At 49.9% G+C, this 22,493-nt stretch overlaps 1 protein-coding gene across 5 annotated transcripts in view; it reads right to left on the bottom strand.

Annotated features, from left to right (window-relative positions):
- Positions 1–20,772, bottom strand: part of PAX8 (paired box 8) — a 65,577-nt gene extending 44,805 nt beyond the window's left edge. For all 5 annotated transcript variants that reach the window (XM_040224249.1, XM_040224245.1, XM_040224247.1 and 2 more), the window contains exon 1: positions 20,235–20,772. In XM_040224249.1, coding sequence (XP_040080183.1) covers positions 20,235–20,259 — 25 coding nt within the window. In that variant the 5' untranslated portion in view covers positions 20,260–20,772. The remainder of the gene's footprint in view (positions 1–20,234) is intronic.
- Positions 20,773–22,493: the final 1,721 nt, after the last annotated feature.

Raw genomic sequence — 22,493 nt, forward strand, 5'->3', positions numbered from 1 at the left:
GTGTGTGGTGTGTGCACGTGACTGTTTGTGTCCCTGTGTGTATATATAAGTGTGTGGGATTGTGTCTGTGTCCCTATGTGTGTATGTGTGTGTGTGTGTCTGTGCATGTCACGTGGTTGTGGGAGCAGGAGTGGTCTTGGCCACCCTGAGGAGTCAAACAGGTTGGAACAAATGAAGAACAATGGCTCTTGTGAGTCTGACACATTGAGCAAAATCTGTGACAAAACTGCGTATCTGTGGCTTCCACACCTGTCAACAGCTGGTTCCCCAGAATCAGAAGCTGCAGCAACGTGGATTACACACTCTACAAGACTGCCTGAGGAGACAGGAAGGTGCAGGGGGCAGACTCAGCCTGCAGGTGGTGGTTTCTGGGAGGAAACTGGAGGGGCGCTGAGAACTTGGAGACCAGGGTTGCACCGGCTCTGGGGCCCTCCTGTCTGTACTTTAGTTTCCTCATCTGGCTTGAAAGGCACAGATCATCTCTACTGTCCTTTTAGTCCTGACATCCACAACTGCAAGATTGCCCTCAGGCCTGAGAGTGGAGGCCAGGAACTATTGATACTAGAGGGGATGCAGAGAGAGCTCTGTTGGGGGGACGTTGGGCAAGTTTTCCATGGGAGAAACTCAGGGCCACCTATGCAAAGATGAAGGGAGAGGCACACAGTGGGCCCTCAGGCTGCTCATGACCTGAGCGATGGGAGACAAAGATGCTCTGCTGGCCAGCGATGGAGGGGCACTTGCGTGGGTGCCAGGCTGTGGGCCACTTCCAAGAGGGCCCCAGCCAGGAAGGGGAGGCCACCCGCCTGACGCCACAGACTCACTTCATGGCACAGCCCAGGCAGGACTCATGTTTTCTGAACCATGTTCCCATTCATTCCACAGCCCAGTGGGCCCTGTGGGATTTCAGCACCATCTCAGCTGGGGCCATCTTGGCCAACAGTGAAGGAAGATGGCAGTGCAGATGACGGACAATGTATTCTGAGCCCAGGCGCACCCTGGAAGAGTCCTGGTCCTTTCACCAGTTTGCTTGTCACTTGATCCCTTCTGTGGGGAAACCAAGTCTTGAAGCTCTTATCCATGGGTTTTGAGTTTGGGAAGCAGAGTCCCTTCCTCCATGGGATTATGGGGCTGTGAGCAACAAGAAATCCCTCAAGAACAGGTGTTACTTCTCCTCCCTTGTTTTGTTAGTGTTATATTTGTTTGTTTGTTTACTTTGGCTGTGCTGGGTCTTCATTGCTACATGCAGGCTTTCTTTGGCTGTGGTGAGTGGGGGCTACTCTCAAGTTGGGGTGCAGGGGCTTCTCACTGCCATGGTTTCTCTGGTTGTGGAGCACAGGCTCTAAGGCGTGAGGCTCAGTACTTGTGACACACCAGCCTAGTTGCCCCATGGAATGTGGAATCTGCCCGGACCAGGGGTTGAACCTGGGTCCTCTGCATTGGCAAGCAGATTCTCAACCACTGGACCACCAGAGAAGTCCACTTCTCTCTCGGTCAGTCCCAAACCAGGGCTTCAGCAGCTGGATTCATGCAAACCCAAAGAGGCTAAAGTGGGGACTGAGCTAGACCTACCACCAGCAGCACTCAGACTGTTACACATTGGACTGTGCTCCCCCAAAACTCACACGTGGATGTCCTAAGCCCCAGCATTTCAGAATGTGACCATATACGGAAACAGGGTCTCTGTAGAGGATCAAGTTAAGGCGAAGTCATCAGGGTGAGCCCTAATTCACTGTGGCCACATCCTTTCAAAAGGGGAAATTTGGACACACAGAGAGAGGGGGACATGGGGAGAATGCCATGAGAAGATCGGAGTGATGCTGTTGCAAGCCGAGGAACACCAACCATGGCCAGCACATTACCAACACTAGAGGAGCAACACAGAGCAGATTCTCCCTCTCAGCCCTCAGATGAAGCCAACCCTGCCAACATCTTGACCTCAGACCTCCAGCCTCCAGAACCATGAGACCACACATGTCTGTTGTGAAGTCCCTAGTTTGTGGTACTTTGTTACAGCAGCTCCAGCAAACACACACACAGATCAACAAGGTTCGAGCTCGGAACAGACACAGCAGGCTTGGGGAAGCCCCCTTGCAGTTGAGGACACCACCTTGGATAGTTAAGGAGGTGGCACTAGCAGTAAAGAACTCACTTGTCAATGCAGGAGACATAAGATATGCGGGTTTGATCCATGGCTCAGGAAGACCCCCTGGAGGAGGGCATGGATACTTTCTCCAGTATTCTGGCCTGGAGAATCCCATGGACAGAGGAACCTGGCGGGCTACAGTCCATGGGATTTCCAAGAGTCGACACGACTGAAGAGACTTAGCACACATAGTTAAGAGCAAAACTGAGACTGCACCTGAGTCTGACCCACTCCTGTCCATACCCAGATGGGAGATCTCCCAGCAGAGGAGTTGCCAGGCACATAGAAGGACTGACTGTCTCTTCAGAAGGCTGGCACAGGATTAACTTCCAGCTGGGACTTGCGGTGGGCTGACTCCAGATCACTGGTTCCCCGATGCCGATCTACAGTGCAACATGGGAAGCTCGTGAAGGAGGTAGATTCCAGGGCACCACATTGAGTAACAGAGCCCCAGGAGCCTCTGATGCTAGACTAGAGACCACAGTTGAGAAATATTTGTAGAAAGCAAGTTTTCTAAAAGGTTCTTTCATTTAGCAAATATTTATGAAGCATCTAGCATATATCTTGCTTGTTTAGTCACTAAGTCATGTCCACCTCCTGCCAGGCTCCTTTGTTCATGGAATTTTTCAGGCAAGAATACTGGAGTGGGTGGCCATTTTGCCCTCCTGGGGATCTTCCCAACTCAGGGATGGAACCCAGGTCTATTGCATTGGCAGGCGGATTCTTTATTGCTGAGCCACCTAGGAAGCCCCCACCTCAGTCCCATAGCGGCCACTTACTATAAAGAAAAATAGCAGAGTAATTACCATAATATCATGTGAAAAGATCAAGTATATTTCAGATTGGGAAAACTTCATTTAAAGCTTCAGATATACAAGTTAGGTCAACTAGGAAGACAATGAAGCATGTTATGAGAGAGTTATGTAAAAACTACCATCATGAAGTTATACGGAACCCTCACTCCCTATAGGATTTTAGGGAAATGCTGGGGATGCAGAGACAACTAGAAGAGTGCTTATTCTAGCTCAGAGGCAGGTGAAGTGGGCAGTCAGACAGGACGGTCACTAAATGTGAGGGTATCAGAGAGGGAGGGTCTGGTTTAAGGAAGTCTTGTTGTTGAGTTGCCAAGTCATGTCTGACTCTTTGGGGACTTCCTATGGACTGTACCTGCCAGGCTACTCTGTCCACAAGATTTTCTAGACAAGAATACTGGAGTGGGTTGCCATTTCCTCCGCCAGGGGATCTTCCCAACTGAAGGATCGAACCTGCGTTCCTATGTTGCAGGCTGATCCTTTACCACTGAGCCACCTGGGAAGCCCAAGGAAGTCTTGGGTTGGTCAGAAAGCTTGTTTGGGTTTTTCTGTAACATGGAAAAAACCGAGCAAACTTTTTGGCCAACCCCAAAAAACTTGAACAGGGCATTGTGAAGGGGAGTAAGGGGGTGGGGACAAAGTTCCAGGCAGCTGCCACTGACTGGGCAAAAGCACATTGGTGGCAATGTACATGGTGTATTTTGGAAACAAAGGCTAGTTGGCTGGAACATGAGTTTGCATACAGAAATAGTGGGAAATAGGGTCAGAGGGGTGAGATCAAAGCTTCTCAGGTTGTTCACCAGCAGTTTGCCCACAAATGCCTGCTAATGACTGGATGCAAAGGAAGAGTTAGCAGGACTCGAAGATGAATTTGGAAAATCACCAGACTCAGATTCTCTGTAACAGGACTGGAAAAGGAGGGAAACCAGAACATGTTGATAATGTGAATCATCTAGTGATCACAGACCATTGCCAAGCTGTTCCACTTAATAAAAATACCACAAAGCCCAAAAGAAGACAGAGTAAGTGGGTATGTGGCTCTAACAAGAGAACTAAAAGGAATCTGGAAATCAGCAACAAGAGAAATGCGGAGTCCAGCTAGCGGAGGATGGCAGTTTCCATGCACAGCAAGTGGAAAGCTCCCCACCCCCCATGCATATCGAGTGCACTGAACTCAGGCTTGGTGATGGCAGGGTTAGAGTGAACTCCTTCATCTGGCCCCTCTGGTCCAAGCCCCACACATTCTGTCTGAACCCACTTGTCTTGCTATTGCTCTCTGCTATGGGCAGGGCTGACCCCGAGTCCTGGAACCTGCCCACACTCCTAGGACATCACATCTCTGCTCCCACTGGTCCCTCCTGAGTCCCTGGTGGATTTCTGCCCCTGTCTCAGGGCAGGCTCCCACCCGCCATCCACTCCCAGCCCAGCATGCCACCACCTCCTAGCTCAGCATTTTGTGCCTCTCTGGACTGAAACCCTCACTCTCTCTCTGTGCTGTGGCTAAAAGTCCAGTTTGCTTTCCTCTCTAGAATGTCAGCATAAATGCAGAAGCATGGTTCTTGAGCCCTATAATCCCATAGCTAAATTCCATGCCTGCCATACTGAAGGACTCAGTGGATGTTTACTTACTGGGCTGAATATTAGAGTAGTGATGCCCTTTGAGACAGGAGTGAGAACTCTAGGCTTCTGTGGCTGAGAATGTAGGTTTGGGGAGAGCACATCATAAGAATTGGGAGTAACTGAGCATGATTTGTGGGGGTGAGGTGAGACACATGTGCCAGGCACTGCCAGGCAGGTACAGGCTTGCCAGGGAGTCAGAGTCAGAGATGAAGCAACTACAGATGCACCCTTAGAAGCTACAATAAAACCTGGAGTGATGCAGGCACAGCGTCCACAGGCAGACCCACTTAGAAGTGAAAGAGGCCAGGAGGAGCGGAGACAGGTGCGTCATAGGAGGAGAGGGCAGAGAACAGAAGCTCCTCTGGAGGGTGGACAAAGTGGTCTGTGCATCCAAAAGGAAGAAAAATATATCATGATTTCTATGGCTGGTGTCATGGGCTGAGTGTTTGTGTCCATCCAAATTCATATGCTGATGAGCTAACCCCTAATATGGTAATATTTGGAGGTGGAGGCTTCTGGAAGATGATTAAGGTCAGATGAAGTTGTGAGGGTGGGCGACTCATTATGGGATTAGTGCCCTTGTAAGAGGAGGAAGAGACACCAGAGCTCTCTCTCTTCGGTCCCCTGCACTGAGGAAAACCCATGCGAAGACACAGTGAGAAGGCAGCCATCTGCAAGTGGGAAGAGCGCCCTCATCAGAACCTGGCCGTGCTGGCACTTCCCCCTAGACTTCCAGCCTCTAGAGCTTGAGAAATAGGTCTGTTGTTTAAGCCACATAGTCTGTGGCATTTTGACATCAAAGCCCAGGCTGACTAAGACAAGTGACTGGGATGGAAAGGTCAGAGGTGACAGGATCTTCAGAGAAAATCTTGAGTGGAGGTGACACGGCTCTAGGTGTATGTGAGGGAAGCTGAGAATGAGATAAAGGACCAACTACTCAAGGTGTGATGGGCGAACGGATGCAGGCAGCTGAGTGCCAGGAGACCCCAATCCAGTAGCCTGCCTTTTCTGTGTATGTCCTTATGGTCCACAAAGTGACTGGGTTCCTTAAATGACCGATATATAGGTGCTATATTATACCAAGTGCCTGGGAAGAAGGGGGTTTATCAGGAAAGTAAAGATGAGAGGAAGGGGCACATCTTTTCTTTGGATGGTGGCAATGTAAATCCCCCATGATGGATATGCTCAGGATGCTTTCTGACACAGGCATGGGGAACTCATCATTTCACAGAATTGGGGTCACTGTGTGGCTGTCAGGCAACACCAGTCTCATACTGACCTCAGCTGTTCTCAAGGGTTGGGGCATCTGGAGGATCTCACACAGTGTTCTTCCAGGAACACCACAGCAAACTCAACCTAGTGAAGTTAGAACATGCTGCTAAATCAACTCCTGGCTTCCCAGGTGGTTCTGTAGTAAAGAACCTCCTGCCAATGCAGGAGACATGGGCTCAATCCCTGTGTCAGGAAGATCCCTAGAGAAGTAAATAGCAACCCACTCCAGTACTCTTGCCTGGGAAATCCTATGGACAGAGGAGCCTGGCAGGCTACAGTCCATGAGGTTGCAAAGAGTCAGACAAGACTGAGCGACTAAGTACACATGCATGCTAAATCAACTCCTAGGACCCAAGAAAAAGTGTGAGGTAGTGGCCACTAGAGAGGGAAAAAAATGCTCCTTTAACTCAAAGGTATTTTATCCATAAATGTAGTTTTTCCTCCCACCGTTACTCATTACTCATCATATCCACAAGTGGGTACCTCTGCCCACTCCGCAGGGAAACATTGTTCGAGAATCACTGATTTATGGAAGTTATACAAATGTTTGTTGATCAAATGCTTGAAATATTTCCTATGTACCGCACTGTTTGTAGTGATCGGTTCCTGTGGTGCTGCAACAAGCACGGTGTGGCGTTGTGTGTCTACGAGACTGTGGTTCCCGCTCACGTTGCACCTGCTAGTTTAGTGCACAGGGCGTGTGTGTTCCTAAGGTTCCAGGGTAGGGCTCCCAGGGATTCTGAGCAAGTCCCTAAGGTTCCAGGGCAGGGCTCCCAGGGATTCTGAGCAAGGACATTCTCATGTCCCTAAGGTTCCAGGGCAGGGCTCCCAGGGATTCTGAGCAAGGACATTCTCGCTGTCTGAGCCAAGGAGCCCACCAGTGATACTCTTCTGCCAGCTGTTGCAAGAGGTCAGATTCTCGAACAGGCAAGTCCAAGCCCTGCTGCTGTTGCTCACACTCTTGGTAACAATTTCCTCACTTGGGCAGAGTTGCCATGAAGCCCAGAGCCTGAGTATTTCCAGCGGCTCTGACACTGGCCAGACAAGCAACCTGTGCCAATGACTGACTGCCCTTGGGTCTCATTTGAAAACAAGGTCTTTGCAGGGCTCCACAGCCACAGATGTCCCATAATCTAAGGGGGTTGGAGCAGAGGTCATGACTGGACAGTGGAGTTTTTCTGCTCAGACTTCAAACCACAGATTTTAAGAACATGGAGGTTACAAGTCAGTAAACCGCAGGCTAGACTGACCAGAATTGATACTCAACATACTGCAGGCTCCCTGGACCTCTTGGAACCTCACTTTCTTCACTGTATCTAGAGTCATGGACTCAGTCAGCTCTCGTCAATTGCTCCTGTAATTTCACAACCAAGTCTCTTGGGGTCTCTGACAGCAGAGATTTCTTTGGCCGTCATTTTTATCACTCCCAAACCAAGGAAAGTGTTCTGGCACACACATGTGTTTATGTGTATGAAAGGGTGAGTCTTGTATGCATGCATGTGTGTGTGTGAGCACTTGTCACCCATGTGTGTAAGAGTGTAGGTATAACTGGGTAGGTGTGTGTATCATAGACTGTGGACCAGGGTGAGGACAGCCAGGAATCCAGGCTATAGAATTTAAGGGGGCACTTGCTTTCAGGGCTGATTCTGTCCTTTAATGAGCCTAAGAGTGGGACCTCCTTAAATTTTGCACTTTGCATGCTTTGGTGACTCAGTCTAAGCCTTGGTTGTGTGATGTGTCTGTATGTCTGAGTCTCTGTACATTGGTGTGTATGGGAGAGTGTGTATGTGTGTGCATACATGTGGGTGTGGGTACGAGTGTATATGTGTGTGCACTTCTGTCTGTCTTGTAGGCTGTCATTGGGCTTTGCCCATCCAGTCAGAAACTAGGGGGCTCCTTCTTCTCATTCCCCTGGGCCAGCTTTCATTGTACCCCATGCCACCCTTCAAAAGGGAGTACCATATCACGAGAGTCCCAGTTATAGGCATGGAGCCATTCCTCTACCACTAAGCTATGCCATCTGGGACACAGCATAGTTATCTGACCTCAGTTTCCTTGTTGGTAAAATGGGGCAACAAGGCTTCACCCTCCTGGCCTTGAACAACTCTGGGTTTAGGTAGCCAATTTTATGTAACAGAACCTACAAGGCTTGTGTGACATCCCATCCTCAAGTCTAGTAGGTGAGAGGTATAGAAACAGACATTCTTATACAAAGCAGGCTGCAAAACATGCCATAAAAATAAGGTACTAAAGACACTGGGGAGAAGGAGAGGAATTGTGGAAGGCTCTAAGGGGAGGTAGCATTTGAGCAGCATGCGTTGAGGATGGCTGAGATGTATGTATCATGGATGTGAGGTCCAGCAGGCCCCCCAGCCACCCACTGAGGCAGGAATCATGGGTCTGCTTCACTGGTGAGGGGCTCCTGAGGTCACACAGGTGCCCATGGTCTGAAAGGGGATTCAGAACACATGTGCCTAGCCCGCAAGGACCCATATCTTTGGCCACCTCCATCCAGGGGGAAGGGGCTTCCCTGCTGGCTCAGACAGTAAAGAATCTGCCTGCATTGCAGGAGACCTGGGTTGGATCTCTGGGTTGGGAAGATTCTCTGGAGAAGGGAATGGCAATCCATTCCAGTATTCTTGCCTCGAGAATCCCATGGACAGAGGAGCCTGGCAGTCCATGGAGCCACAAGAGTTGGACACAACTGAGTGACTAACACACACACACACAAACATCCAGGGTAAAGAGGTTCCCAGGCCTCTATGCAGGGCAGACTAATGAACACACAGAAAACAGTCTGTAAACAATACAAGGCTGTGTGCAATCGTGTGTACACGATAGGACAGTGAGTGACTTCCCAGAAGGTGGGGACAGAAAGCAGCGTGGGCAGGGGCTCACCACGCTCCTGCTTAAGCTTTCCTGGGGAGATGGACACCTTCCAGCCAAGCCAACCAGTGAGACTCCAAGGAAAGCAACTGTGATGAAGCAATCGGTAGCAACTGTGTGGCTCCAGGAAGACTCTAGAGAGGGTAACACTCAACAAGAGGGTGAACCCCAAGACCCAGAGCATGTCTGTTCCAGCTGGGGGCACCTGTCCAGACAACTCTGAGGCCAGCAGGAAATGAGCGGCTTGTGGGATCTCTGGGGTGTTATCATATCCTGTGATGCAGGAGACCCCGGTTCCATCCCTGGGTTGGGAAGATTCCCTGGAGAAAGGAATGGCTTACCCACTCCAATATTCTTACCTGGAAAATTTCACGGTCAGAGGGGCCTGGTGGGCTACAGTCCATGGGGTTGCAAAGAGTCGGACACAACTGAGCGACTGACACTTTCACTTTCATATCACCAGAGAACAGGGGGGACTGGAAGGACCCAGGTCTTGTCACTCTGCCTAAAGGGAGATGTCTTATAAAAATCTGCAAATCTCTGAACACACGGGGGTTAAGCATTAGATGTGTCCAGCAAAGGTTCTGATCTGGTCCACGCTGTTTGCACCTACAGTTCTGCAACATTTTGCCACAAGCTGGCCAGCCACCCAGAGCCCCAGTGTACACCGTCATGGAGCTGACTGATCCAACACAGCCTCACATGCTGCCTTTCTTGAACAGTGACTTCTCCAGAGATCAGTCAGACTCCAGAAGGCCAGATGATGTTTATCTGTTATCAGCAATCACATGATTGCACTGGGGTGGCTATCGGTGATAAATGACCTTTGGTGCTCCCACTACTGGGGTTGTTAGTTTGCAATCCTCGTCCAGACACTGAATTGTTTTGTCTGATTATTTTCAGCCCTGGTACTGTGTGTTTGATCCTTTTGACAAGGAATCATAAGACTAGCTCCCTGCTCCAAGATGGTGCCTCTCACCCCTCTCATTTGCCTGGACTACCCTGGCACTGTGTGCCACCAGCAATGGCATGATGCTCTGCACGTGGCAGGTAACATCCACAAGGGCTTGTGAAATTGGATGAAAGCTCTGACCTTCAGATTCCAGCTTGACCTCAGTGCCTCTCCTGCCCCAGCATCCTCCCCCCAGCCTCTTCCTCCAATTGGAAGTCACAGCCAGCGGCCCTGAGGACTTGTCAGGAAACCACCCCATTCCTGCCATCTCCATTTTGACAGTCATCAAGAACAATCTCAGGTTCAAGGGAAAGAGCACAACAGAGCTGGAGTCAGAAATCTCTTGCTTAGCTAATTCCAGACTTTTAAATGTCAACCAGGGTTTGCTATGGTGCCAAAGCTGGATTACTATTACACAAAGTAGGAAAATATCAGACAGAAGGTAGGGGTGGGGCTGGAGAGAAGGAGAAAGAAAGCAGAAGATTCATGAATTCTTTTTTTTTTTTTTAAAACATATGGTTCTGGATCAATTAGGAATCAGGACTCAAGGCATGCAGGAGATGTGGGTTCTATCCCTGGGTCAGGAAAATCCCCCCGAGGAGGGCATGGCAACCCACTCCAGTATTCTTGCCTGGAGAATCCCATGGACAGAGGAGCCTGGCAGGCAACAGTTCATGGAGTCGCAGAGTTGGACTCAACTGAAGCAACTGAGCATTCACGCACACACTCAAAGCACATCTCTCTTTGGTCCTATCTCAGCTACACATACATCACAGATGCACACTCACTCTAGTTCATCCTTTTTCTAAGGCCAATTCTACCCAAACCCTAGAATGTTCTGGATGCCAACATAAAATCCACAGACAGCCCATTCTATCGTGAACCTGCTGCTTCCCCAGTGATTGGGTTTTCTGGTAAAAGGAAACAAGGACTCCTTTTTCAGAGTGGATTGGGGTAGCAGCTGATCATAGCCACAGGGCTCTGAGTCAGCACTTTTCATGAATCCTTTCATTTAATCCAACACCCCTAGACTGCAGGTCTATGATTTTGTCCAAGTAGAATATTAACATGTCTGTCCTAAATCTTTTTTTCCCCCCCTTAATTTATTTTTATTATTTCTGGCTGTGCTGGGTCTTCATTGCTGTGCCAGTTTTTCTCTAATTGTGACATGTAGGAACTACTCTTCAGCTGCTGTGCTGGGGCTTCTCCTCTTGCAGAACACAGGCTCTAGGGCACATGGGCTCAGTAGTTTCAGCTCCCAGGTTCTACAGGGCAGGCTCAATAGTTAAGGCACATGGGCTTAGTTGCTGTGTGGAATGTGGGATCTTCCTGGACTAGGGATCGAACCTGTGTCTCCTGCACTAGAAGGCGATTCTTTACCACTGAGCCACCAGGGAAGCCCTGTCCTAAATCTTAACTGGAGCAAAATTTTGACACAGGGTTTTGAGTTACACATGGAGAGTTTCACAGGAAATGCTAAAACAGTGTCTTGTTTGAACATCTGTCCCGGAGAATTTAGAAGGACTCTTCTCCCCGGGTATCCATGTATTGGAACAGGGGAAAATTCTTGAGTAGTTGCTATGTGCCAGGTAAGGAAACTGGTTTCACTTTAAGTGTTTCCTAGAAATCCTGCAATATGCCCGTCTTTTATACAGAGGAAACTTGTCCCCAGAAAGACAACTGACTTGCCTAAAATCACACAGCAAGAAAGCAGCAGGGTCAGGCTCACAGGCAAAGCCTCTGGAGGCGCCCCCCAACTGCCTACAGAGATGGAGAGGAATTCTTTCACAGGACCTGGCCTCACAGTGACTTCAAAAGTCCTTCGCCCTCTTGACGCCTCACAGCCACCCCTGAGTTGATCTGAGGAATAATAGTTCTCTCAAAGAAGCTGAGGAATCAAAATGCAACACACACAGTGGGCCCAGGGTGTGTGCAAACACGCAGTTCACACGATGACAGCAGATTAAGCTGTTTGTCCCTCAAATGCGTCACCCAACCAGCTCCCGACCACTCTGCTGTGTGGGCCTGACAGTAACAATACATCCCGGTGGACTAATTAGCACTAACGACTCAGGTCACTCCAAGGCCACTTAGGGAAACAAGTGCAGAAGAGAACACGGAGGAGCGCTGGAGCTGAGGACAGGAGAAAAAAGGAACAGAGTTAGAGAAGAAGGGGGGTCCATCCATGTCTCTGCAAAAGGCCTAATTTGTAGAAGACTGTCACAGAGTAAAGTGAGTCAGAAAGAGAAAAACAAATATTGTACATTAACACACACATGTGGAATCTAGAAAAATGGTAGAGATGATCTTATTTGCAAAGCAGAAATAGAGACACAGACGTAGAGAACAAGCGTATGGAAACCAACGGGGAAAGGGCTGGGTGGGATGAGTTGGGAGATCTGCGATTGACATATATACACTGCCATGTATCAAACAGGTAACTAATGAGTACTTACTGTATAGCACAGGGAACCCTACTCAATGCTCTGTGGTGACCTGAATGGGAAGGAAATCCAAAAAAGAGGGGATATATGTATATGTATGGCTGATTCACCTTACTGTACAGCAGAAACGAACACAACATTGTCAAGCAACTATACTCCAATAAAAATTTTTAAAAGGAAGGGAGGGAAGAAGTAGTTTTGTCTCTCCATGTCTTTCTCTGCTTAAATCAAAGATGGGTTTGCTTCTGAGAAATGCAAGCAGCCAGGAGCTGGGCAGTTGCATTCCACAGCAAAAAGGGACAAAACAACTCCCTTTCCAGCTCCTGGTACAAGTGGAACCTTGGCTGAAGCGCCAAAGGAGCAGATGACTTAATTTTGAACTCTTGAGTGAGAGGAACCCTCAGGAAGCAGAAGAGGGAATGAACCTAAACTTGGGGAAATAAGATCTAGTATCCCAAGGGCTCCCCACTTGCTGCCCGTGGAGAGGGCACCCAGCAACCACCCCTGACTTTGTGATTTGGTCTTCCCAGTAATTCTGAACCTGTGTCCATCATTTCCACTAATCTATTAGTCTCCGAAATGTAGCCAAGCAGGCAGGCCCAGTGGGGTTTGGAAATGCCAAGGGAGCAAGTTCCCTGATGGTCTACAATTTATGGAGGTACTTGTGCAACTGTTAGTTGTTCAGTCGTGTCTGACTCTTTGCAAGTCCATGGACTGCAGCCCGCTAAGCTCCTCTGTCCCTGGAATTCTCCAGGCAAGAATACTGGAGTGGGTTCTCATTCCCTTCTCCAGGGGATCTTCGTGACACAGGGATCGAACCCAGGTCTCCTGCATTGCAGGCAGATTCTTTACCTCTGGTGCCAGCTGGGAAGCCCAAAGGGTCATGCTCTAGGTGAGACTTACATTCACAACCTCGGCATTGCTCTGCATATACTACTGCATAAGTACCGTGCCAACGGATTGCACCGCTGGAGCTCTGAGGTTCTTGTGGGTAACTGCTTTTTTTGATGCAGGTGGAAACATGGCAGCACTGGAGGGGATGTGTTAAAAGAAAACACCCTGTCTCTGCTTTTCCTGAGTGGCTGACCATCTTCTTCCTTCTCACAGGACCTCCAGGAGGGACATCCAGATAGGGACCATTGCCCCCATTTTGCAGATGGGAAGACTGAGAATAGTCTGTTTTAACTGAGTTGGAGCTTTAAGGATGGTGATAAGGAAACCAAGCCAACAGACTGATGGTCCTATCTGACTCTATTGGTAAGAATCCTTGAGCCTCCTGACCCAAGATGCTGGCCTAAGTTCCCAATAGAGTTACAGGCGTGAAGCCATCTAGTGATGCGGGGAGTTTTGATGAGCTGGACTTTGAGAAAGAAGGCAGTGGAAAGGGAGCTGCAGACACATCAGCCTCACTGAGCACGAGTGCTCCTCTCTTCTGTAAAAATGTCCGTTACACACCTGCCTGGTGGCTTCTGAGAATTAAATGAGATGATGGATGTGCTCTCTCCCAGCAGAATTCCACACCTGCAATAGCCCTCAGAGATAAAATAATCAGAACTTATATTTATCAAGGGCTCCCTAAGTGCCACGGTGTGCTCAGCACTGTGTATCACATCTCTTTCTTTGGATACTAATGAGGCATGGGCAGAGCTGCTGCAGCTGTGGGCAGGCTGTGCAGAGCCTTGATGATCCTTGGCATTTTCCATGGTATTCAGGACCTCCGGAGGACCCTCCAGCATTAACACAGAAACAAGACCCACATATCACTGGAGGACCCCTGAATTTCCCTCCCTTTGATCTGAGACATGCCACAGCAAGGAGACACTGGTGTGTACCCAGGCCCTTTGTCCTTCGTGGGGAAGAAGCCCCAAAGTAAAGCCCATACTCAGTGACCAACGGTGGTTTAAAACAGAAACCTTTCTACCATGATTTTTCTGATCCATAGTGCCAGTAAGAGACATTTGCTCATGTGGCCCGCCTGACCAAGGGAGGGGTCTGGAGGGGTTTTAAGAAACCCCCAAAGACTTGTCAGCCCTGACTCTGGACCTCAGTGACTAAACATAACAGAACATGTTTAATCGCTCAGTCGTGTCCGACTCTGCGATCCCAAGGACTGTAGCCCACCAGGCTCCTCTGTCCATGGGATTCTTCAGGCAAGAATACTGGAGTGGGTTGCCATTTCCCTCTCTAGGGGATCTTCCCGACCCAGGAACTGAAGCTGGATTTCCTGCATTGACAGGTGGGTTCTTTACCACTGAGCCACCAGGGATGACCCAGTATACAACTAAGAACACAGATAAATAAGGAATTGTGGATGCCCCTGCCCACTCCACCCTGATCCAGAAATTCTATCCTAGGGTCACTGACCATGGACTGGAGGAACCGAGATTCGCCTGGGAGGGCGAAGTTTTCAGGAACAAGGAGACCCTTGGACTGCGCTTTCTATACTCTTTCTTCCAAAAAAGAAACACCTAGTAAGTCTGTTGGAAGCAGGCATTGCACCTACTTCCTAGGCAGAATGTCTTTTTAACTTCGTCTCCAAAAGAACCTGAGCCAAGGTGTTCTAGAAAGAATCCTCCCCACCAAAGAGCTCTGAGTGGGAGGCTGCATCCTCCTCTTTTTGAAGGAGCTTTACACCCCCAAGTTGTATCTCTGAAGGGAGTGAAGACTCCTGGGGGCTGAGACACAGTCTTTCACCCAGTCTCAACTAAAACAAAAGCAAACTGTAGCCTGGAATGGGAGGGGCACGCTCCCCTCCCTCCTCCTTTTAAAATCATCTTTTTTCCCCCCTTAAATGAAATTGTGTCTTTTATCTCTTTGTGTACTCAGAACCTTGGAGCTCAAAGCTTTCTCAGCACAACTGAGAAGTCAGTACCTCTTGGATTGATAAATAGAGCAGCTTTAAAATGCTTAGAACTGAAGACAGACCAACTGTGGAGAGAGAAAGTAAACACATCCCCGCATCAGTCAACCCTAGCAAGCTCCTCGCTGAGATTACAAACTGCAATTCCTGCCTGAGCTGCTGAGGATGCTGGAGCAGACTGGGGCGGGGTTGCAGGGGGCAGAGCCACAGAGCAGCCTCCTCTGCTTCTTAGTTATGTCCCAGAGAAGATGGGTCACCTGGGAGTCCTCTCAGGACCCTGTTTGGATGTTCCTAAGCATAGCTGGCTCTGCCAACTGGTTTCATGCCCGAAAATGTCCCAAGAGAAAAAGGAACCCCGCTTCCTTCTTTTGATCTCAAGGGGTTTCTCTTCCTTACCCCTACTTTCTCTTTGTGCAGGTGAAATTCGCCAGTGAGAGAACTGGATTTTTTCACAAAATAGACTGTGATCACTACATAATTTGATATGAATATTTGAGGAACTTTTCCCATGAAAAAATCCATACTTTAAACACTCTCCCGCAAAACACACACAAATTGTTTTTATGAGAACCAATTAATAAATGCTAATCCATCCAGGCATATCTCCACTAAATTACTCTTTCATTTAATTGCAGGGGAATTTTCCATTACTAAACTCTCCCTTGCTGATTTTTTTTTTTGCATTATTTATACATTATTTCAGTTTCACTAATAGTGAGGTTGGTATGCGATATTATCTGCTGTTTGTAAGTTTTAAATTTCTTTTCATTTAACATGTTTCCTCATTCTTGTCGCTCCATGTAATCCGGGAGAAACATCATTAAAAGCAGACAAGATTTTAAACATAAATGATGGAAACAGGCACTGGCTGAAATGAGCCCGACAGGACAGTGTCTTGTCTGATGAAACTGCTCTGATTTCAGGCATGCGTGGGTGTGCGCGAGCGTGTGTCTCCACTTTGGATTAATGTGGAAATGTTTTCCTATGTCAGTGAGTCACAAGTCAATCCACGGAAAAGAGTGTGGGTTCAGAACTAGGAATGATCCCAGGGGCTTTAATAATAAAAATAAACAACACTTAAATCTCTTTATAAGCCACCAGAGCACAATGTCTCTTTTCTTGCTTCCTTTTCGTGGGCACCAAATCCAAACTTTAACGTCTAGACACCCCAAAATCGGACCAGCCAGTCCCCAAAGATCCTGCCTTTTTATGCATGAACAAGTGGGGGTTCTGGTGATGGTGAGGGTGTAGGGAATGTGGTTGAGATCATATTCAAAAGGACGTGTTTTAAGGTAGAATTTGGATTTCCTTATATTAAATGGCAAAGTTTCCAAGTACCTGGCTACCTTCATTTCTGAAATGAGTTCTTTCTTTTTCCTCTCCAATCACCTTCTTTTCTTATAGGCTCCCCTCCCTCATTGTCTCCTTGCAGTGTCTTTCTTTTTCTCTTTAGTCTCTCCCTTCTTTTTCTTTCACACGAACACATTCTAAGGGATGTGAATGATTAAACTGTTTACTCCAAGGTTTGAGGTTTAGGTATGAAAAGTCATGTCACCGTAAGTAAAGTTTCACCTTTATACCCAACTCTATCAATAATTACAGAGCAAGGATGACGGTTAGTAAATCTTTCTTACAATTTGCTCTTACAAAAATGATACCATTTATTCTGAGTGTACTGAGCTCCCTTGATCTTACTTTTCACAAATTTAATTACAAAGCTGAGTAACCTCCAAAATGAAGTCAGTATATAAAGGGATGTATATTCCTGGGAAAAGGCATACACATAAAACACGTGCCATATTAAAATTCAAGATTCGAGGCCATAAATAGAAAGTTTTGACATGTAGTTATAATGGTAGGTGCTCCCTTCTGAACCAAAATATCTCTTAATAATTAAATTTCTGAGATTGATTTTTGTGTTTTTTTTCCCCTCCACTTCCTTTGTCCTCTTCAGTAAAATTAGGTACAGTCCTTTTGGGTATAGACTGATAAAATTAATTAACTTTCCTTCCACCCCGAAAATGTCCCAAATAAATGCTTCCAATAGACATCAAAAAAGTGTCAATTAGAAATAATTACTTCTTATCAATCAGTGGGGCAATTAAAGTGACAAAGCTTGAAAAGATACTTATCTTAAAACTAATTCACAAGGTAGCTAAATTATCTCCTAATTAACTTGCTTGGAGGAGGGTTGGAGGATGGACCATCTCCAAACAAAGATGAATTGAGGAACCCCAATACCTCTTTATGTTCCTCAAGACCTTTTCTCATCCCTAGACCTTATTTTCAACCCAGGCAAGAAACCTGGGAAGAGAACAGTTTCTTGGCTTCCTTTGCTCCTTTTTAAAACGGAGAGGAGGGTATGGGGGGGCTTTCCATCTGTGATCTAAGGAAGTTAGAGAAACACTCTTTCCTTAATGGAAAGTCTCATCTTACTTCTTGAATAATATATTTTCAGGAGTTGGGGGAAGAGGATTTCTGAAAAGTTACTGTGCATAGCTTTTAATAACAACCTGCTTGTTTTTTTTTTTTTAACTGAGCCCTCTTCCTCACGGATGTAGTACTGTTTACATTCTAATACTTATGTGGCATCTTTTTAAAGAAAAGTTCTTGCTCAGGATCTCTGTTCCTTGATGCTACAAAACTCCCGGTGGATTTTACGGACTGTTCATCCCATCGCTGACCATCGGCAAATCAGACTCATTCACTCTTCGCTCTCCACATCCCTTCAGAATAAAACAGTAGGGAGGAAAAAAGAAATTTTAAAGATCCCCCTGCGAAGCAAGATCAGCCGAGGGTGAGCCGCAGTGGCGGGGGCGGCAGAGGCCGCGCAAAACTTTTCTCAGCGCGTTTCGTTCCATCTGAAACGGTGAGCTGGGCCTCGCTCCCGCGAAAAGATCCCGCCGGCCGCCTTCACCCCATTTTGCTCCAGGGAAAAGCTTCAAGAAGGCTTCTCCAGGCAAAGTCCAGGCAGAGCCATGAACTCAGAAAGGGAGAAAGAAGGAAATCTCTAAGACCAACGAGGGAAATGGGCTTATAAAAAACTGGAGGGCTCAGCTTGTGAATTTAGCTCTAAATACAGACAATGGTGTCAAGTGATTAGAAAGACGGAGGGTCTCTCACTCAGATTTACCTAGAGAGCATTTGGAAAAGAAACAGGGGACAGCCTTGAATCTTTTGAGCTATGCTTTAAGCAATTTTCTTCTGTTTCATTAGCATTAAATTAAACTATAGGAGAAAGCCTTTCTCTCTCTCAGATTTATTTTTTTATTTGTTTTGGGGAGAGGATTGAAGAAGTCCCCTCTAGACAGAAAATACTTCCGTCCCAGGCCCCGCCTGCGATAGGGGCGAAACCGCTCCCTCCCCAAACCCAAGGGCGATTGCTTCCGAGCTAATGGAAAAGCAGGGTCTCTTCATCTGGGTTTGGGGCTGATTAAAAATAAAGTAAAAATAAATTGTGCCCTTTCTTCTGTCCCTCTTGATTTCCATGTATTCTAACGAGCGCTTCCGTAATGACGATCAGTAGTGAAAATAAAATCCAGCCAACCCGAGGGACCGTGACATCGTCTTATTTCTCACGCAGCGACAGACAGGAAAAGGTCTGGTCCAGGACTGTAAATTCGAGGACCGAGAGAGAGTACCCACTCTTATCACCGCCAGAGTGGTCAGGGGAAAGTCGGTGGTGGCTTAAGGGTTGGGTAGAAAGAAACCGGGAGCGGAGCAGAAGCTGCGGAACCAGCCTGGCGTGGGATCCGGCACCTGACGCCGCGCCGCGCGCTCGGCCTGGGAGACCAGTCCTGATTCCGAGGCGAGGGCGACGTGTGTCGTGTAAATACACCCGCATTAGGCTAAAGACTATGAGACTAAAACCTGGTCCCGGTCCCAGAAAGTGGTCAAGGAGCTTTTATGACGCCTGGGCGCGGAGTAAGGAGTGCCAGGCGCTCCGCTGGGTCTCCTGGCTCGCCGACCCCGCCGCTCCCGGGAGCATTGGTGAGATTTCCACTCCGCTCCCCCGAAGGCCGGGCGCCCGCAGAGCGGGGCCAGGACTGCGGTGGCCTCGCTCACCTCCGGGCACCGGGATCGGGAGGGAGCGTGCTGCTGACTCAGTCTCCGGTGGTGGGGCGAACCCGAATGAGAAAGCTTCGGGCGTCCACGGGGGTCCCCGCGCCTGTGCCGGTGGATCCTCCGCCTCCAGTCCCAGAGCAGCGCGGCGCTCTGGGCTAAATTGAGATCTCAGCCGCGCGCAGCGCCCGATGCGACCCTCCTTATTATAACAAATGTCCCGCTTGCCGAGCGGGACTTCATATTCGCCGAGAATTCATCTGAAATATTGATTTCCTCTCACTCTACCGGCCCAAATCGATAGCGTTGCGCCCTGGCCCCATAAATCGCCTTCCCCGCGGCTGGCCCGGCTCCATCCATCACCGCGGACCGGGCCGTGACTCCTGCTCGCTGTCCACACTTGCTGAGCGCCCGGCGGGCCATGCCCACTGTGCCGACCGGCCCCAGCCCTGCGGCTCCTTCCTGGCACAGACCACCCCGACCTGAGCCCGGAGGTGTCGGAGAGTCAGCGCCGCGGCCAGGGACCCCGAGCGCTTTTGAAGGCCGTGGACCCGGATGCCGGTGGGGAGCGGGATTCGGCCCGCGGAGGACCCAGTCCTCGCCCGGCCGGATGCCCCGCACGCGGGTCCCCTTCTGACCGGTGTTGAGCAAGGAGGAGTCCGATAGCCCTCCAGTGCGCTCACGGCTCCTGGGCCCCGGACCCGGGCTTCTCTCGAGTGGGCTGGAGAAGTGCGCGGGGCTCAGGGTCCCGCCCGGGGAGCCTCAGGAGAGAGCTGCGCGCACCCGGGGACGAGTGCTTAGAGGTCGGGAGCAGGGGAGCCGCAGGTCCAGCAGGGGCGCGGCGTAGGGCCTGGGAGCGCGCAGGGTGGCCACTCTGACGGGCCAGGCGAGAGGCGGATGGGACGCGAAGGACACTCCTCTGACCCCACGGAGAGCTCCTCGCCCCTCCCGGTGGTCATCAGAAACCCAGGCCTGGGGAGGTCGGTTCCGCCGGGCCGAGGGGAGACCTCAGGGCCCAAGAGAGTGGCGAGGCGGCCGCTGCGGAGAGCCAGGCCCGAGGCGTCCCCAGCTGCGCCCCCACGCAAGGGGTCCAGTGAGCCGCGAGCCCCACCGACCCGAACGCACGCACGGACGCACAGCGACGCGGGGGCTCCGGGGGTCCCCGGCCACGCCGCGTTCTTACCGGATCTAATGGAGTTGTGAGGCATCCCGGAGAGTCACTCGCAACCCGCCGAGGGCTCAGGGCTTCCTCACGCAGGTCCGCGCCGCACCCGCCGCCACGCCGCTGCCCTGCATAGACCCGGGCACGGGTATGAGATTCCGGCCCGCCGCCTTAGACCTCCTCCCCAGGCCCTACCCAGAGGCTTTCATCGCCAGGCAGGGGTCGCAGGATTTTCAGGCTAAGAGTGGCCAACCTCAGGCCGGCCTAACCCATGCGCCCGTCCGGAAGAGCCGGCATTGGGGTCCGCTGGGCAGCGCCAAACTCTAACCCGCTGCCCTCCGCTCGGCTGCCCCAGCCTCGTCCAGTTTAACTTGAGAGAGAAAAGGCTGCTGGCTTCCTAGGACCCTCTCCCTTCTCGAATCACCCCTCTCTCCCACTCAGCTTTCAGCCAACCCCTGGGCGGCATACCTGGCCGGCCGGCCACAGGCCCTCACTGCCCGGGTCCGCCCTCGAGGGTGCCCTGGACCCCGTGTCTCTCCTCCTTCTGAAGTTTGTTCCCATCCACCCGGCATCGCCGACTGGTTTTATCCCGCCAGGGCCCGGAGAGATGGGTCTGGAGAGGCTCGCAGGCCGCCGATTGGCTGGCTGGGTGCGGGAAGGGGAGGATTTTGCAAGGGGGACATGGCTGAGTGGACTCAGGAGTTAGAAACATTCGCTGGAGCTTCTGTTTCCAGTGGAGAGAGGAGAGAGAGGCAGCTGAGCCCTAACTCAGCAGGCCTGGAAAGATCTGAGGAGTGTGCGATGGAGGCTTTAGAGCTTGAGGACAGGGGTCTCTGGGAACCTCTGGGGCCAGTGAAGCCCGCCACCTTTCTTGCTCGCTGAGGAATTTGAACTTGGGGGAAGAGTTCAGAGGACAGGCCTAGTTGAGGGCCTAGATTGCCTAGATTACAACTCAACCTGGAAGTATGTTATAAAGGGACAGGGTGAGCTGACCTTTGACTTGTCTACAGGAATCAGCAGCCTCAGGGGAGCAGGGATAAGAAGGGTTGGATAAGAAGAGCTCTCTGGGTGGAGATGAGAAGCCCTTGGTGGGGGCGAAAGCTTCCTCCCCTTCTTCATTGCTCTCCTCTTCTATTGAGGAAGCAGATACAAGGATGGCTGTGTGGGTGAACCAATGTCCTACAGAGCCAGCAGAGTGCTCCCACACTCAGGCCTGCTCTGGACTCAGGGTTACAGCTGGGGGGAGAGTGATGCTTGTAACTGGGAGGGGCTGCTCTGGGACGCAGAGACCAGAGCCACTAGGGTGAGGGAAGGGATGAGGCAGAGGAAACAGGGGTAATGCAGGAGTGTGTGTGCACATATTTGAATAGCCCCCCCCACACACACACACAACATCCCACAAAAAGTTTCAGGTTAATCCATTTCCTCCTCCTGCCCAGCCTTGCTTTTTCTGGATTTAGCAGAAATGAATCATTCTATGAATAGAAAAAGAATATGTATGTCCTGAAATGGATCCTCCACCCCTACATGTGACTTGAAACAAAAAACAATTGGTGCTTTATTGTTTTAAGTGCTTCTCGAAAATTGTTACTTAAGATTGCTCTGTGGTTTCACAATGTTCAGATATTCTGCTTCTCTAGTCAGACCTCCCCCCAACTCCACTCTCACCCCAGAGAGAGAGAGAAAAGAAGGGTGTTGGGATGAAAGTGGACCTGAGTATAGGTCCCACAGACCCCTCTGCCCTGCCTTGGCCAGTTTGCTGCTCTGATGCCTGCCCTGTTGTCTGTAGGGGAGCTGTGGAGTGTGGAGGCTGCTCAGAGACTGTCCGCCCAAGCTCCCCTCCTGCCTGGGGTTGGGGGAGGGCAGTGCTCCATCCAGGGTGAGCCTGACAAGCCCTCACCCAAACAGTTCTGCAAACTTCAGAAGATCTGCCCAGGCTGAGGGGCTGACAGGTACCAATAACCTTTAAAATGCACACATTCAGTCTTGCCAATGCTTTCCTCCTGCTCAGCAAAACAAAGCCCCTTCTCCCTCTTTGCTTTTAGAAGAATTTCTCAGAGGACAAAAACAGCAAGTTATTGAAACATTCAGGTCCCAGTTGTGAGTTCATGCTTTAAAAAATTCATTTTACTCTGACAACTTAATCTGCACATCTGCACACCTTGAGAACAGTCCACCCTCAGACTGGGATGACAGTGGGTTACCAAGAGAAGGCACCACGGACGAGTTCTTCCAAAGCCAAGAGCCAACAGGCAGTGAGAACACAGTGAGCTCCGTTGC

The sequence above is a fragment of the Oryx dammah genome, unplaced genomic scaffold (assembly GCF_014754425.2).
Source record: "Oryx dammah isolate SB20612 unplaced genomic scaffold, SCBI_Odam_1.1 HiC_scaffold_25, whole genome shotgun sequence".
Classification (NCBI taxonomy): Eukaryota; Metazoa; Chordata; class Mammalia; order Artiodactyla; family Bovidae; genus Oryx; species Oryx dammah.